At 43.8% G+C, this 16,903-nt stretch overlaps 1 protein-coding gene across 1 annotated transcript in view; it reads left to right on the top strand.

Moving 5' to 3' along the window:
• LOC124550665 overlaps positions 1–16,666 on the top strand; it is a 50,540-nt gene extending 33,874 nt beyond the window's left edge. Inside the window, exon 3 of the mRNA XM_047125389.1 lies at positions 14,338–16,666. Coding sequence (XP_046981345.1) covers positions 14,338–16,666 — 2,329 coding nt within the window. The remainder of the gene's footprint in view (positions 1–14,337) is intronic.
• Positions 16,667–16,903: the final 237 nt, after the last annotated feature.

Here is a 16,903-nt window from a genome sequence, read left to right as displayed (position 1 = left end):
ATTGACCAGACGTTTTCAGTTGGTGAGAGGTCTGGAGAATGTGCTGGCCAAGGCAGCTATCGAACATTATCTGTATCCAGAAAGGCCCGTACAGGACATGCAACATGCGGTCGTGCATTATTCTGCTGAAATGTAGGGTTTCGCAGGGATCGAATGAAGGGTAGAGCCACGGGTCGTAACACATCTGAAATGTAACGTCCACTGTTCAAAGCGCCGAATACACGCTTCCAATGTGCGTTCATCGCGATGTCGCCAAACACGGATGCGACCATCATGATGCTGTAAACACAATTTGGATTCATCCGAAAAAATGACGTTTTCCATTCGTGCACCCAGGTTCGTCGTTGAGTACACCATCGCAGGCACTCCTGTTTGCGATGCAGCGTTATGGTAACCGCAGCCACGGTCTCCGAGCTGCAAACGTCGTCTAACTATTCATGCAGGTGGTTGTTGTCTTGAAAACGTCTCCATCTCTTAACTCGGGGATCGAGACGTGGCTGCACGATCCGTTACAGCCTTGCGGATAAGATGCCTGCCATCTCGACTGCTAGTGATACGAGGCCGTTGGGATCCAGCACGGCGTTCCTTATTGCCCTCCTGAACCCTCTGATTCCCTATTCTGCTAACAGTCATTGGATCTCTACCAACCCGAGCAGCAATGTCGCGATACGATAAACCGCAATCGCGATAGGCTACAATCCGACCTTTATCAAAGTCGGAAACGTGATGGTACGCATTTCTCCTCCTTACACGAGGCATCACAACAACGTTTCACCAGGCAACGCCGATCAACTGCTGGTTGTGTAATGTCAGCACGTTGTAGGTGTCACCACCGGCGCGAACCTTGTGTGAATGCTCTGAAAAGCTAATCATTTGCATATCACAGCATCTTCTTCCTGTAGGTTAAATTTCGCGTCTGTAGCACGTCATCTTCGTGGTGTAGCAATTTTAATGGCCATTATTGTAGAATGGGATTCCATAGCTGTTGCACTTGGTTAGTCAATATAGGGACGGTTAATGCTGTGTGTAGATGACATTGGACTTGTCATCTGATGTCCCACTGTACTCGACTGTAGACAGATGTGGTGGTGCAGGATGCTAAAGCAACGTGTTGAAACTCTCTAGAGCATGTTGGGTTTCAACAGCGGTATGTGAACGAGCGTTATCCTGTTGGGAAACACTCCTTGGAATGCTGTTCATGAGTAGCAGCACAAAAGATCGAATCACCAGACTGACGTACGAATTTGCAGTCAGGGTGAGTGGGATACCGACGAGAAGTGCTCCCACTGTCATACGAAATCAGACCCCAGATCGTAGCTCCAGGTTTAGGTCCAGTGTGTCTAGCACGTAGACAGATTGATTGTAGGGTCTGAAATGGCCTTCTTCTAGCCGACAGACGGCCATCACTGGCACTGAAGCAGAACCAGACGTCATCAGAAAACACAACAGGCCTCCATCCTACCCTTCACTCAACTTTCACTTGACACCGAGGAAGTCGCAGATGGCGATGGTTTGGGGTAAGTAGTATGCGTCTCGGTCGGAGCTGTCCTCCAAGTAGCTGATTCGTAACAGTCCGTTGTCTCACAGTGGTACCAACTGTTGCTCAGATTGCTGCTGCAGATGCAGTATGATGCAGTTTCTTTCATAAAACGCCGTTTCAGTGCTGTTGTGTTCTTGGAACTCGGTTGCATGTGGCTAGACTTGCTCCACGTTGAAACCATAGACAAACATTTTCAAACATGCGTTAGTTAATGGCGCATGTTGTTTGTGCCAAGCCACGCTTCCCTTTGGCGGTCCAAATTTGAAAGGTATAAGAAGCTGGTCTTCTTGACTACAGTTCCACCACTTAAAAACATAATGTTGTATTTCTGTACTTGTGTTATCACAAAGAAAACGCCTCTGTATTAAATGCGTTGTAATAAATAATTTATTCGTTTGAACGGACTACGGCGATTTTTAATATACAGGGTGTTTGGGGAGGAAAGGTCAATATTTTAAACAGTGAAAGTGTAAGTAATTCTGAACAAAAAATGTTATATGAATATAGGTCCGCAAATGCTTCGTTAGGGAGGTATATGTATCGAAAGGAACTGTAATTCTGCAAAATTAATGTGCACAACGTGAATGTATACGCAATACAACTGGACTGTAACGTGAGTTCTTGAAAACAATGTTACAGAGAAGTAAAGTTATGTTTCACATTCTTACATAATGTTTATTTACTTTGCATTACAACATGCATGTTACATGTATTCAGTTGAAAAGACGTACCACGTCTTTTACAAGCAGCTTTAACACTTATCGTACGGATGTCGTACAGTTCACAGAACAGGTTCGAATATCCCACTATGAACGTCAACGAACTTTTGCGCTCTAGCGATAACGTGTTACTTGTTCAGTTGCCTGTGGTTGGTTCCTAATCAATTCGGTAGCGTCCATGATGCTATGGAGCAGTTCATCTCGTGTATTTATCTTCACTTTGTGCACCTCTGATTTCATCCAATCCCATAAACAGACATCTAGAGATGTAAGGTCAGGTGATCTTGGAGGCCAGTTAGTAGCACAGCCACGGCCAATCTAGCGATTAGGGTAGGTGCGAGTGAGATGGTCCCTCACACCTAAGGTAACATGTGGAGGGACACCGTCATGTTGAAAGTACATTCCAGTTCGCTTGGTTAAAGAAATGTCTTCCAATAGTTCCACAAATGAATTTTCCAAAAAATGCAGTTACCTCTCTCCTGTCGATCGCTGATTGATAGTAAATGGACCTATCAAAATGTTACCGATCATGCCGCACCAAACATTTATGGCAAAACGAACTTGAAAATTGCTGTCCACTGATCCGTGTGTATTTCCCCGAGACCATCGATGATTACTGGATGTGTTGTTTATTCCATGTCGTCGAAACTGGGGTTTGTCAGTGAATAGTATGTATGGAAGCAAATGACTATTCTCAATTACCCAGTGACAGAATTGAAGTCGTTGGGCATTGTCGCCAATGTAGAGATTTTGGACACGCTGTATGTGAAATAGATACAGGTTTTCCGCATGTAATTTTCCCCTTACACGTGTCTGTGGGGCATTCATACGCAGGGACATTCTTCGTAAGCTCGTACCGGGACTTCGCTCAACATTTGCGATAATAATTTCGTCCTGTTTCTGCAAAGTTTGTTGACGTGCACGCTCGGACGAAAAATGTCTACTTGGAAGAGAGCCTTTTGCTCGCTAAGTGATAAACACTTTGGTAAACACCCTGCGAACAGGTAATCGTCGAGTCGGAAAGCGCCTCTGGTATTCTTCTCTTGCAGCGGTTACACTACCGTCGCAGAAGCCATAAACATACACCATATCTGCGTATTCGTCATTACTGTAGACGTGAGGCATTGTTAGCAGCGCTTGTAGGAACACAATTAACACGATACACTACACAGCTAACCGATCCGTCGCCGGTACACTACATAATGCGGCTTACACGGCACAACTCGTAAAATTCATCGTCACTGTTTATTTTTGTTATGATTTGTTGACAGATTCCTAATCGTAACCGGTAATCGTTGTCCTTCAATTGTTGCGCCATCTGTAGTTTGTAGGCGTGAAATTTTAAATCAAGATTAAGAATTCTGTGGACACTCTCCAAGGACATTCCAAACACTGCTGCCTGCTTACGAATTAACGCCATGCGCTCCGTAAGACAGACTCGCGTACAACATCAGTGTTCGCTTGAGAACGCACACTTCTTGTCGTCCTCTTGATGTCTTCTTGAGGGCAGATCCAGTCTCTTCAAAGTTATTAATCCAGCATTTTATCGAGTGTTTGGACGGAACGGTATCATGACGTCCTAAATCAAAAAAACGTCGAAACTCCCTCTGCGCCGCTGGCAAACTATCACTGTTTTTATAAAACATTTTTATGGCTAACGCACGCTGTTGTCCGTTCCACTGATCCATGATTACTGAAATGGCGGACTGTTTACTCGCTAACTGTCATGAACCCGCAGTGTTGCCACCTGCCCATGGCTGCCACTACTCATTTCAAAAATTCCAGTTATTCTGTGTCACCCTGTATATGAAGGGCTTATTTCAATAGTGGTACAAGTCCATTACCTCCACTTTTCTGCCTATAATGGTTCTGAAATTATTGATCCAAATAAACAGAAAGAAACGTTCATCTATAGCAAGAAGCCATATGCTTGAATATTTATAGCACCTCAACTGCAGATTTTTCAGCGCTCATTTAAGTTTAGGACTCTGTACCTCAAGATGAACAGAAATGGACTTGTACCACTATTGAAATAAGGCCTTTATATATTCTTCCTCCATATACACAATTTCAAACAGATATCTTACACGGAACAATGTATTGTTTTCATTTCTTCTTCGTTGTCGGCTTTACAGAAAACAACAAAGCTTTATTTATGGCATATCAGTTTATGATTAGAATACCATCTGAGGTGTGTGGGGTTGATCTGTTATTCTGTGCAACAGATTAATCTGAGATGTACCCTTTACCCTGTGGCTCCTGCAAGATGCAATTTCCACCCCCCACACTACTGCAGAAATCAGACAGACGCCCCTAACGTTCTAAAGAGAAATGCCTGAAAAACTTTGAACAATAAATATCTTCTGGAGTCGTCCGCTGTAAGGAAATGACACAAAAATTCACAAAATTTCTTACGTAACTAGTGGAATACTTGGGTACTGGAGTAGTGCTAGTTAGTGCGAGAAAAACATGAAACTAACGAAATTATTATTTCAGTTTGCAAAATTCTGACAAATCACAATGCCACTTTTAGTTATGAATTGAACAATTTATATCCTGGTTCTTTTCGGAATGTGAAGTTACCTTTCAAGGACAGGATTCGCTAATGAAATTTTTATACAAAGTTTAAGATGGTTGTTGACTTCGCAGAATGGCTGAGAGGCGCACCTACTCAACTTGAATAATTATCCTTTAGAATGTTGTTAGGTACAGTCTAGGCAGTCGCGTGTGAAATGCAGTGAAGTGTACTGTTGTGGAGGAAATATGGGGCTCGCTATAGCTGTTGTGCACAATACCATAAGCTGTGATGACTGCTATCTGCGCCACTCGCTGCTGACAAATAAGATAATTCTCGTTCTAACTGGATAGACTTTCGTCAATCAAACTCTCCCTATGCCTTGATGAAGTCAAGGATTCCTATTCGCCCCTAGTCTAACTATTGGCGTGGTACACCGGTCAGATAACCAGTCCACTGCGATGCCACTCAAAATTCCCTCGCAGGTGTTTAACTATAACTCTGTCCATTCACACCGCAGAATAAGTGTGTCGGCCAACACAGTGCTTAATCGCAAGCCCTTTGATTTGCTCTCGACAGAGGTGCTCTCCCAGTGTAGTACTGAGGAGAGACTTGTTCCTCGCTCTTTCGAGTACACGTACGAGCGCGCTCCAAGAGCGACAACGGAACGGCGCCTCTCCACGCCAGACGTGAAGGGGTATATCTTTCGGTCACTTCCATTATTCCTTCAGCTCAAGGCGTCAGAAATATCGTCTGCCAATCAGCATTGTTCTTCTAAAATGGGAGAATGACATTTCATTTAAGGCGACCAACCCGGAAACTTGTAGCATTGGTGTTTGGCGTTTGCTGTCTCCCTGTGAAAATCTCTGAAACTGCGTGCTGTGTGTAAAGAATGCATAGGCTGGATGCTCCCATACAATGTAGCGGAATTTGCTTTTAAGCCGAACACGGGGTTGTTCTCCCTTTCACTCGGGCACACGCTGTCTGCTCCACAGGCAGCCAAGGTTGACTTGTCCTCTGAAGGGACCGGCCTCCCGGTGTGTGGTCTGCCTCTCTCGAACTAAAAGCTCTTGAAGCTGTCGTGTCTCGAATGTATGTGTGTGTGTACGCCAGCCTCGAGTATTTGAGCCACGATGCGCTCACTTGTCAATTGCATATCATTACATGAATTCATACAACATTGACTTTATCTTATCGAGTTTAGGTTAGAATGAAGCGTCTAGATGGGTGGAACATGATTGTGAGGGCGGAATATGTAAGAACTGAAGGTCAGGAGACCACGACCTCTTACAACCACTATTTTGTCAGAATCGTCTGAAACTTCGTAATACTACCCGTTCACAGATTAAAGCTGTGTAAAATACTGTCCTCAAAGATTCAGTAGCTGAAGAGGTCTCCCTCATAGTCTGTAGACCAAAAATCCCAACATACTGAACCAAGGGTTTTTTTTGCAAAAAAGACAAGGCTCAAGGGTAGAGGGTGAGGAGGAGAGATGGACAGAGAGGAGGGAATGAAATGGACGTAGAGTGGGGGGGAAGAGGAATTGGACAAGGAATGGGTGTTGGAAGAGATGGGGAGTGAGACAGGAGGGGTTGGAGGTGGAAGAGGAGGAGAAGGAAGAGGAAGATGACTAGGAGATGGACAGAGACAGGTTAAGAAGGAGACACAGACAGATGGTGGAAGGACTTCAGGATGTATGTCCAATTCTCATACGTATTTAGCAATTGCGAAGCACTGACAGGTTCGCTAGTGGCAATTATACACATAAATAACGCCTTTAGTGTTTTCGAAATGACAGCTATTCAAGTTTATACTACATTTGCTGTTTTACATTAGTTTTTGAACAGCATACAATAACAAATGTAACGTAATTATGAACAGCTGTTCGACGAGTTCACTGATTACGGCGCTATTTGTGTAAATAAATACCACTGGTAACAATGGCTTCTTGCTATTTTCTTCTTTGCAAGATTCTATTGTAAAACCTTCATATTGACACTTAAAACCAGTCGGTTCCCTAGTGTAGCTGTCCATGCACCAGCACGGCTTTAGAAAGCATCGCTCCTGCGAAACGCAACTCGCCTTTTTTTCACATGATATCTTGCGAACCATAGATGAAGGGTATCAGACGGATGCCATATTCCTTGACTTCCGGAAAGCGTTCGACTCGGTGCCCCACTGCAGACTCCTAACTAAGGTACGAGCATATGGGATTGGTTCCCAAGTATGTGCGTGGCTCGAAGACTTCTTAAGTAATAGAACCCAGTACGTTGTCCTCGATGGTGAGTGTTCATCGGAGGTGAGGGTATCATCTGGAGTGCTCCAGGGAAGTGTGGTAGGTCCGCTGTTGTTTTCTATCTACATAAATAATCTTTTGGATAGGGTGGATAGCAATGTGCGGCTGTTTGCTGATGATGTACGGGAAGGTGTCGTTGAGTTACTGTAGGAGGATACAAGATGACTTGTACAGGATTTGTGATTGGTGTAAAGAATGGCAGCTAACTCTAAATATAGATAAATGTAAATTAATGCAGATGAATAGGAAAAAGAATCCCGTAATGTTCGAATACTCCATTAGAAGTGTAGCGCTTGACACAGTCACGTCGATTAAATATTTGGGCGTAACAGTGCAGAGCGATATGAAGTGGGACAAGCATGTAATGGCAGTTGTGGGGAAGGCGGATAGTCGTCTTCGGTTCATTGGAAGAATTTTGGGAAGATGTAGTTCATCGGTAAAGGAGACCGCTTATAAAACACTAATACGACCTATTCTTGAGTACTCTTCGAGCGCGTCGAATCCCTATCACGTCGGACTGAGGGAGGACAAAGGCAGTTCAGAGGCGGGCTGCTAGATTTGTTACTGGTAGGTTTGATCATCACGCGAGTGTTACGGAAATGCTTCAGGAACTCGGGTGGGAGTCAAGGAGGCGTTCTTTTCGTGAATCGCTACTGAGGAAATTTAGAGAGCCAGCATTTGAGGCTTACTGCAGTACAATTTTACTGCCGCCAACTTATATTTCGCGAAAAGACCACGAAAGATAAGAGAGATTAGGCCTCGTACAGAGGCATATAGGCAATCATTTTTCCCTCGTTCTGTTTGGGAGTGGAACAGGGAGAGAAGATGCTAGTTGTGGTACGAGGTACCCTCCGCCACGCACCGTATGGTGGATTGCGGAGTATGTATGTAGATGTAGATCTTAGAGTGATCTTAGTGTAGTACTTATTCCCTAATTTGTCTCATTATTTTCTGCGCAGCAAAATCCTCTGATATCAGAATACCTCCTCATCCTTTTGGACACAAATCAGTTGTGTACTAACAGAGAGACGTCTCCTGGAGACATATCCAATCTAACACTTAGAACATTTTGCATTTTCACTCATTCAGAAAAAAAAGAGTAAAACAGAAACTGTTTCATGGATCACTGGGTATTGTGCTCCAACTGTGTTGCAAATCGGTATGTAGGTGACAGGTCGTCTTTCTGTCTAACGAAGCGTTAGATAGTCACCTGAAAACAAACTTTAGATATTGTTTGCCAGATTACGTCTCTTCTTGTATCAATTTCAATACACTCGTCGAGTATTTGAAACGTAGATGTTTCACACTCCTAAATTTTGTTGTCTACCTGGTACTATACCACATGAAGTAGCGCTTTGGGAAGCACGCTGTATGTAACCAGCAGCAGTGTGGTATTCCTCTGTAGGTGTTGACGTCGCTTTAGTCTCCTTTTCTTATGTAAAGGATGAATTAATTGGTACTTTCAGCTCTCTGGAATTTGTGCCTTATTCGTTTTGACATCTGTAATAGATTTCCATCAGACAGTGTCCATAATTCTGCAATTATTCCATCATCACTCGCTTCTTTGTTATTTTTACTGAATTTTTTTTAACATTTCTTTCGTATTTTGTGGGTTCAGTTTAGGTGTGTTTTGAGTCTGCCTTTTGGTATGCCACATTTTAATCGTTTCTAGAAATATTTAGCCAATAATTCACTGTTTTCTTTGTTGGATGATGATGGCCTTCTACACTGTTTTCGAAAATAAGGATTTGGAAGGTTACATCTTGAGTGGTTATATTTAAGTACTTTGTAGGGTCTTTCTCGTTTTTCTGAAAATCGTTTCCAATTTGACAGAGTTGGTGCTTTTTATCATGTTGGCTGCTTGCCATCGAAATTCCTTAAATTTTAATTATTACTTACATGAAAAAGATTTTAATGTAATAAGTTTTTAAAACAAACTAAAATGCATGAAATAATTTTTCTTAGCTCCATACAGATTCCTAACCCCATACAGATAGTCCTTAAAATGTGTGCTTGTGAGTTATTAATAGCTATGACAATACTTGCAAAATCTAAAACGAAAAACGAGGCGCATTCAATAGATGATTGATCATGAATAGTTCACCTAAGTCACTAACACGTTTATTGCCCTGAAAATGGTGTGAACTGTTGCATGATTTTTCTCAACGTTGGCTACTCTCTGTACTCCTCACTATTACATAACGCTTGCAGCTCATTTAAATTTTACAAGTAGCCTCATTCTTATTAAAAATTCACAAGCACGAGTTTTCAGGCTATCTGCGCGTTGTTAGAAATCTGTAAGGGTCTAGGAGAATAATTTCATATTTTTAATTAATTTTAAAAATGTGCTAAACTGAATTTTTTTCATTTAATTATTTTCTGCTTCTTAGTCTTATGTGAGTGAAATTTTTAAATTGATTTTAAACATTCTGATGAGATTATAACAGACATGTGTTGAATATCAGTTTTATTTATGTTTCTCCTCATGTGAGGCAACCAGTAGATTGCTTCTTCACATGTACACCTCGAAAAAAGTCTGTGGAGGTACAATTAGAGAGATTTGAGCTCACACGGAGACATACCAGGAATCGTTCTTACCGCGAACGATTTGCGAAAGTAACAGCAATAGGGGGTAGTAGCAGTGGAACATAAAGTAACTTTCAGCTACACACCAGACAAGAACGCGAGTTAATATTGCATTGTCGTCCAGTTCTGAGCTATATTGAAAGTTAAAAGTCCCCAGCTGATCAGGTAGTTAGTTTAAAATAAATTTCAAAACTTCGTACTGAACAGAAACTGACAAGGAGGCGACGTAATGAAAAGTGTTAGAAAAGAATGTTACTTCTTGTTCGAATGCGCCTGTTGATATCCCTTTTGTGAAGGCCTCGTCACACTCTTAGTTTCACCATTTACATTTCTTATCCCTTGTTGTTGAAGCTCAGGTATCATGTCCCCTATACCCCGCACGTTTGGGGATCAAAGTCTAGCATTTTTTAATTGAGTTCTTTGTTTGTTATTATATCCCTTATTCCAAATGTATCTATTATTATCTTCTAAATGTTTAACTGATTTTAATGAACTCCCTCTTGATAATTATTGAATAGAGGTCTGTTTCGATATATTCCTTTCTTAACCTTCAAATTCACTTTTTCCTTCTCATTTTTCACGGATTTCTCTATGTGGTTTGTTTGGATTTCTCTAAGGAGTTTATTTGGCGATTTCCAGGTCTCCCGTTTGCAGGATAACCTTTTGAAATTCGTGGACATCAATTTCAACTGGTACAGTTCCATACGTCTTTTGCTGAAACTCACAGGCAATTTTGTGAAAAAATTTTCTTTCCCAATTGTTGGATTTATGTCTCCCACTAGAATTTTAATATCATTATCTGGAAGTTTTTGGGTGTTGATTCTAGCAGCTCCCAGAACATCTCTGGGTTTCTTTTGTTATACAACTGACTGAATATTTTCGTAATTAATGTTCTTATTTTTGCTTTGGATGTTACAGTTTTGCTTTTAGTATTCCTAATCCTTTGTTTGTAGTGTCCAAAGTACGCTCACAATGGAAAAGACGAGATTTTTTAATTATGGAGTATAAAACTGTTTTGATAGTTACACACCAGAGATGAAAAATCTTTTTTAATGATAGTGGCTCATATTTTTGGCTTCTAGTAATCTCAGTCTGATGTGAGAACAAAATAGCAGTATCGCCCAAATAATTTTGGTTTCATTTGCAAATCAGTATTTACAAAAAATGCTCTCTTAATTACGTATATTTCATACAATATTTCAGTTAATAATACAAAGTTGAAATTTAAGCGGCATTTGCTTAGACAGTCCGTATATATTGTAACTACAGTGACATGCTCTTTTTCTGTTCTTTATTTATAGCTGTTTTGCAACAATTTAACCTTAGTTTTCCAACCATTTAGTGTATATGTTTAGTACAACAGGTAGTCTTGGTTGTTAGACTTCTCTTGACTAATTTTCTATTTTTTTAGTGATTTTATGGTTAAGAACTAATACTGCTACTACTACAACTGCTACTACACCTAATTTCAATGTCGTGTTCAGGTTTACACCTCAATAAAACCTTTGTCTTTTCGTGAAAAATTAAATTTCTTTTCATTCCAATTACTCATTTGCTTCTATTTTCTTTTTTATGATAATGTCACATTGATATAAAAGTGCATGCAATAAAAAAATACCACACTGAAATATGGATTAAGTTTATAAAACATGAGATTAACTTAATACCTGACAGAAGGTGATAATTTTTCTTTGCCCTATCCTACTCATACCGTACACGAAGCGCATTCGCGTTGTAATACCTCCGATTTTTCTTCTCGCAAACTTATGACAATAAATTTGTGAAACTTGTGTCACTTTGCAACGTAATCTCCCTGCAGCCATACAAATGTATCACCGCATCAACGCCATGATTCTGTGGCCGCTGCAAACGCTTCTTTAGGAGTCTGGTTTGATGACTGGTAAATCGCTTATGTGGTAGCGGCACAGTTTGTGAATGTGCAACCATGGAGAGTGTTTTTCATCGTTGGAAACAGCTAAAACTCCTTACGAGCGGGACCAGGCGAGAAGGGGGCATGAAATGTTACTTCTGAGTTGTTTTCAAGGACAAACTGCAGTATCACGTTCTGTCAAAGCAATGGCGTGTTGTCTTGCTGAAAAAGCACAAAAGCTGTTTTTTTTCCAGCCGTTTTCCACACAATGCTGAAGTGCGTAATTGTATAAAACATCTTGGTAGGATGCACCTGGTACCTGCCTTTTGGGAGCAATGAGAAAGTATCATGGTATCACTGTCCCAGACCATGCCCACCATAATTTTTTCAGTGCTGCTGCTTACCCTTTTTTGTGGAGGCGGGGCCGTGATTGTGTTTCCATTGAGTTGACTGGCACCTCCTTTCAGTATTGAAAAACCTCATCCGTGTGTCACACATTGTCACAATTGAGGAAAAGAAAGTCCCGTTCATGCTTTTATGATGCGTCAACATTACCTGGCTGTGTCCAATCATGTGGTCATCCAGCAGCATTCGTGACGTGGAGCTGCCAAGAGGACACATTTCGCATTTTCATGTCCTCATGCACAGATTCCAGGGAAATGCCAACTTTAGGGGGTGATGTGTTCTACTACACTCATTCGGTGTTCCTCCAGTACACCTTTCTCCACTCTCTCGAATATGACGTCAGACAGGCTTGTGTAAGGCCAAGATTGCCCTGGTTTGCTGTCACATGTCTTTCTGTCCTCTTTGAAGTGTCGTACCAACGAAGGCACATTACACAAACCCATGATACCGATATCACATGTCGCTCTCAACTGGCGAGGAATTTCTGTTGGTATCACAACACGAAAACGGAGAAAACGAATGATTACACCATCTTTCAGTAACGAAAATGTCGTCATTTTAAGTATCAGAAACAGTCCCCATTCTCGCTGCTGCTACCAGACTTTTGTGTACTAAAATGTACTACCACCACTGTCACATATTCACAATGTGTGGATGCATATTTTAAAATAACAACACCTTTCTTTCTGTATCTGGTCCTAAGAAAAAATCGGAAGTGTTATAACTTGAATGTACACTCATGCTCATAAATTAAGGATAATGGCAGAATGTGATGCCACACAGCGTGGCACTACACAAAACTGGCGCTAATAGCCTAGGCACGTAGGAAACACACACGACACAGATCTGTAAGTCCACAGTATTGGTGATAAGTTGAGAAAACCGTCCCGAAACACATGTGCTACATAACGCCACTGTTTCATCTACCCTGGCATCAATATGGGATATGATCACCATGCACACGTACACAGGCCGTAGAATGGGTTGGCATATTATCAGGTGGTCGAGCAGCTGCTGGGGTATAGCCTCCCATTCTTGCACCAGAGCCTGTCACCCATTCTTGCACCAGAGCCTGTCAGAGCTCCTGAAGTGTCATAGGGGTTGAAGACATACAGCGATACGTCGACCGAGAGCATTCCAGACGTGCTTGATGGGGTTTAGGTCTGGAGATCAGGCAGGCCACTCCATTCGCCTGATACCTTCTGTTTCAAGGTACTCCTCCACGATGACAGCTCGGTGGAGCTGTGCGTAATCATCCATCAGGAGGAAGGTGGGACCCACTGCATCCCTGAAAAGGCGGACATACTGGTACAAAATGACGTCCCAATGCACCTGACCTGTTATAGTTCCTCCGTCAAAGACATGCAGGGGTGTACATGCACCAATCATAATCCCACCCCACACCATCAAACCATGACCTCCATACAGGTCCCTTTCAAGGACATTAAGGAATTGGTATGTGGTTCCTGGTTCACGCCAGATGAAAACCCATCGAGAATCACTGTTCAGACACATCTGTGAACATAACCTGGGACCTCTGTTCCAATGACCACGTACTGTATTCTTGACACCAGGCTTTAGGGGCTCTCCTGTGACCAGAGGTCAGTGGAATGCACCTTGCAGGTCTCTGGGCGAATAAACCATCTCTCTTCAGTCGTCTGTAGACTGTGTGTCTGGAGACAACTGTTCCAGTGGCTGCTGTAAGGTCCCGAGCAAGGCTACCTGCAGTACTCCGTGGCTGTCTGCGGGCACTGGTGGTGAGATATCGGTCATCTTGTGGTGTTGTACTCTGTGGACGTCCTGTACTATAGCATCTGGACACGTTTCCTGTCTGCTCGAATCGTTGCCATGATCTTGAGATCACACTTCGTGGCACAAGTAGGGCCCATGCCATGACCTGCTGTGTTTGACTAACCTCCAGTCGCCCTAATATTTTACCCCTCATAAATTCATCGATGTGTGTCCTTTGAGCCATTTTCGACACACAGTCACCATTAGCACATCTGAAAACGTCTGCACACTTACTCGCTGCGCCGTACTCTGACATGCACCAACACACCTCTGCGTATGTCGACTGCTGCGAGCGCCACAGTGTGACGACCACAGGTCAAAATCACCCACATGGTCATACTCTGAGGTGATTTAAACCCGCAAACCGCCCACTAGAGCATTGTTTCACCATGTATCAGCATTATCGTTAATTTATGAGCATGAGTGTACCTCGTAAAAGAGAGCTTTATCGTGAACTATTTTACTTTTCTCTTCCAAAAATGTTTGAAATATGTTTCCTGTGAAACTGCTATCTGGAAAAGTTCTACTGCCACATCCATTATGAATATACCTTATTTGAGAGCCTGTTTTGTTTTCTGTAACTACAATAAATAATTTGTTTCTGTTGTTTTTTAGACTCTCAGAGGCTGAAAATCCACGGGGGAACCAGCCAGGCAGCTCCAAGCAGCAGAAGAATAAAGGTGTGAAGACGAAGACCTCTGGCATGCAGAGAGTTGCAGCTGCTGCTACTGGTAGAAGCGTCACCTCAGCACCCAGTGCCATACATCAGGATCCTCAGAGTTCCTTGTCTGTGGCTGTAGATACCACACCTGTGACAAACTCAGAAGTGTGGAGCCAACACAACAAGAAGCCCATAGAGATACTCGGATATGAATATACAGACATGCCAGCATCCATTTCTAATGAAGAGGGGTCATTACAGAGGCTGAGAGGTTCCCCATACATCAGAAGGAAACCAGTCGGAGGCATCAGTAATCAACAAACAAGAAGTTATGAGTACTTGGTGCCTGGTCTTAATAGGTGGCATGAAACTGATGGTGAACCACTTTCTTACATCAACCAAAAGGTGAATCATTTCCCATATGGGACCTTGCGGAGAGATGAATGTGAAACTACAGTCAGTGCCCCTGACGTGAACATACCAGTATCTTCTGGAAGGTACGAGCAGTGGAATATGATAGGATTGACTGGCAAAGGTTCATCATATGGGCCAAGGCCCCCAGTCGTGGTTCATAAACCTGCTATTGGTGGCAGTAGAGATGGCCTATCTTATGTGTGTCACAACGAATTTTGGAAGAATGCTTTCCCTGGCGTTGCCATGAAGCTTGTTGCAAGTGCACCAGATGTCAGCTTGAAAGAGCCAGTCAGAGCACCAGCATGGAACACCCTGCAATCTCTAGCCACAACTGGCAATGCTCCAGAGAAGACAGCCAGTTCTCCTGATGTGCACAGACCTACAACGGTAGCGAATGGATGGATCACTTCCTCACCTAGAGGTTATCCTCCGAGAATGTTGGGCAGTGCACCAGACATAAACCTGGCTAGAGTGCACAGTACTGGAAAGAAACTGAATGAGTCTGCAGCTGGTTCAAACCAGAATGTTGGATACATGGAACCAGGTACAGCAATCTGTAGAGGCCATGCGAAAAACTTGCAGCTAATGCAGAAACAAGAGTTTCCACTGGATGTACTTCACCAGAAATGTGGGAACAGTGCACCCGATGTACGTATTCCTACTGCATCTCCCTGGGCGGAGAGGTCAGCGAAATATGACTCGCATCCATCACTCTGTACTCACGATGACCAGTCGCTGTACAAAAAACCTGAATGTTCTCTCTGCTTCAGCCATCGTGCACCTGTTGGTGAATTTAAACGCCATATTGCGAATCATCACGCAAATCACCATCACCATGCGCCACCACGACAGCAACAAGTGGATGAAGCCACCCACTGTCACTGTAACAATTTGTCTTGGCGGTCGCTCGCCACGAGGTGTCACTATTATCAGCACAACGACGTCGTCACTACAGATTTTGGAACCACTACTCACGGACATCACAGTACGACACATTATTCCCATGTCACTACTGTCCATGGTGGGACACCTTCCAGAATGGGTGACAACTACTGTTCTCATGTTAACTGTGGTACATGCCGCCCGCATTGTAATCACGAGCATGGTCCTCATCGTAGCCACTATCAACACCACCGTGACCACTGTCATCACGAACACAAGCAGAAATGTCTGCCGAACCACCACAGCCACGTCGACGTCCGTTACAAGCATGGCTGCCCGAACCTCCACACGCATTTGCCGCAGGAACATCAGCGCAGTATAACGGAGTCGTCCCAACAAGTCTGCTTCTGCTACGAACGGGGAGCTCACAGCCACTTACAGCGAAGCCGGCAGATGTGTTGCACTTCGCCAGATTTTCAAGAAGCGTCACATGCAGATTACCACTATTGCCGCCATGATGTGAGAAACCGTTACGTTTCGCGGGACGGCGGCTTGTCGAACGAGGCGCGGTCTGCGATGGTAGACGATTGCTGCAATTCTGGAATGCGTGCAGTATCAACAATGCCGTTTGACGGCGGTGAGAGCTATGAAGTGATGGGATCGCCGGTGCCACACATTAGCGAGTGGGGGAAATGCGAGCAACAGGACGCGGCGGCGTGCTTGGGAATGCCGCCGCCAGGGGCGCTGCGGTCGGCTGACGCGCGCGCAGCCACGCTGCCTGGCGGCTGCGCAGAGAAGCTCGAGGCCACGCCCCCCGCCAGCACGCGGACCCTCTCCAGGGGCCGGCGCAGCGGCGCTGGGACGACGGTCTTCCAGTTCCAGCAGCAACAGGGGGCTGCGCACCCCGGCGCCGCCCGGGCCATGCTCACCGGCTCCAGGGACGGCTGGAGCGCGCTCGCGCCCGGAGAAGCCTCGGACGAGGGGTGAGTAGCGCACTGCGCCTTTCGTTCTCGCCCGCGCTTCGCAAAACGCGCTTTCCAGCGACAGGTAAACACGCCCAGACCTGAGTTTATTGTTTCTGTTGTTGTTTTTAATCTGAAGACTTGCTTGATCCAACTTGTTAGTCCTGTCTGTCAGGGCCTTCCATTTCTGAACCCCACATCACCTGGAATGTGGGAAATTACAATGGGAGCCCCACAGGATCCGATTGTTGGCTGCTTTTGC

Source organism: Schistocerca americana, chromosome 9, assembly GCF_021461395.2.
Source record: "Schistocerca americana isolate TAMUIC-IGC-003095 chromosome 9, iqSchAmer2.1, whole genome shotgun sequence".
NCBI lineage: Eukaryota > Metazoa > Arthropoda > Insecta > Orthoptera > Acrididae > Schistocerca > Schistocerca americana.
This window is presented reverse-complemented; position numbering and strand designations above follow the sequence as displayed.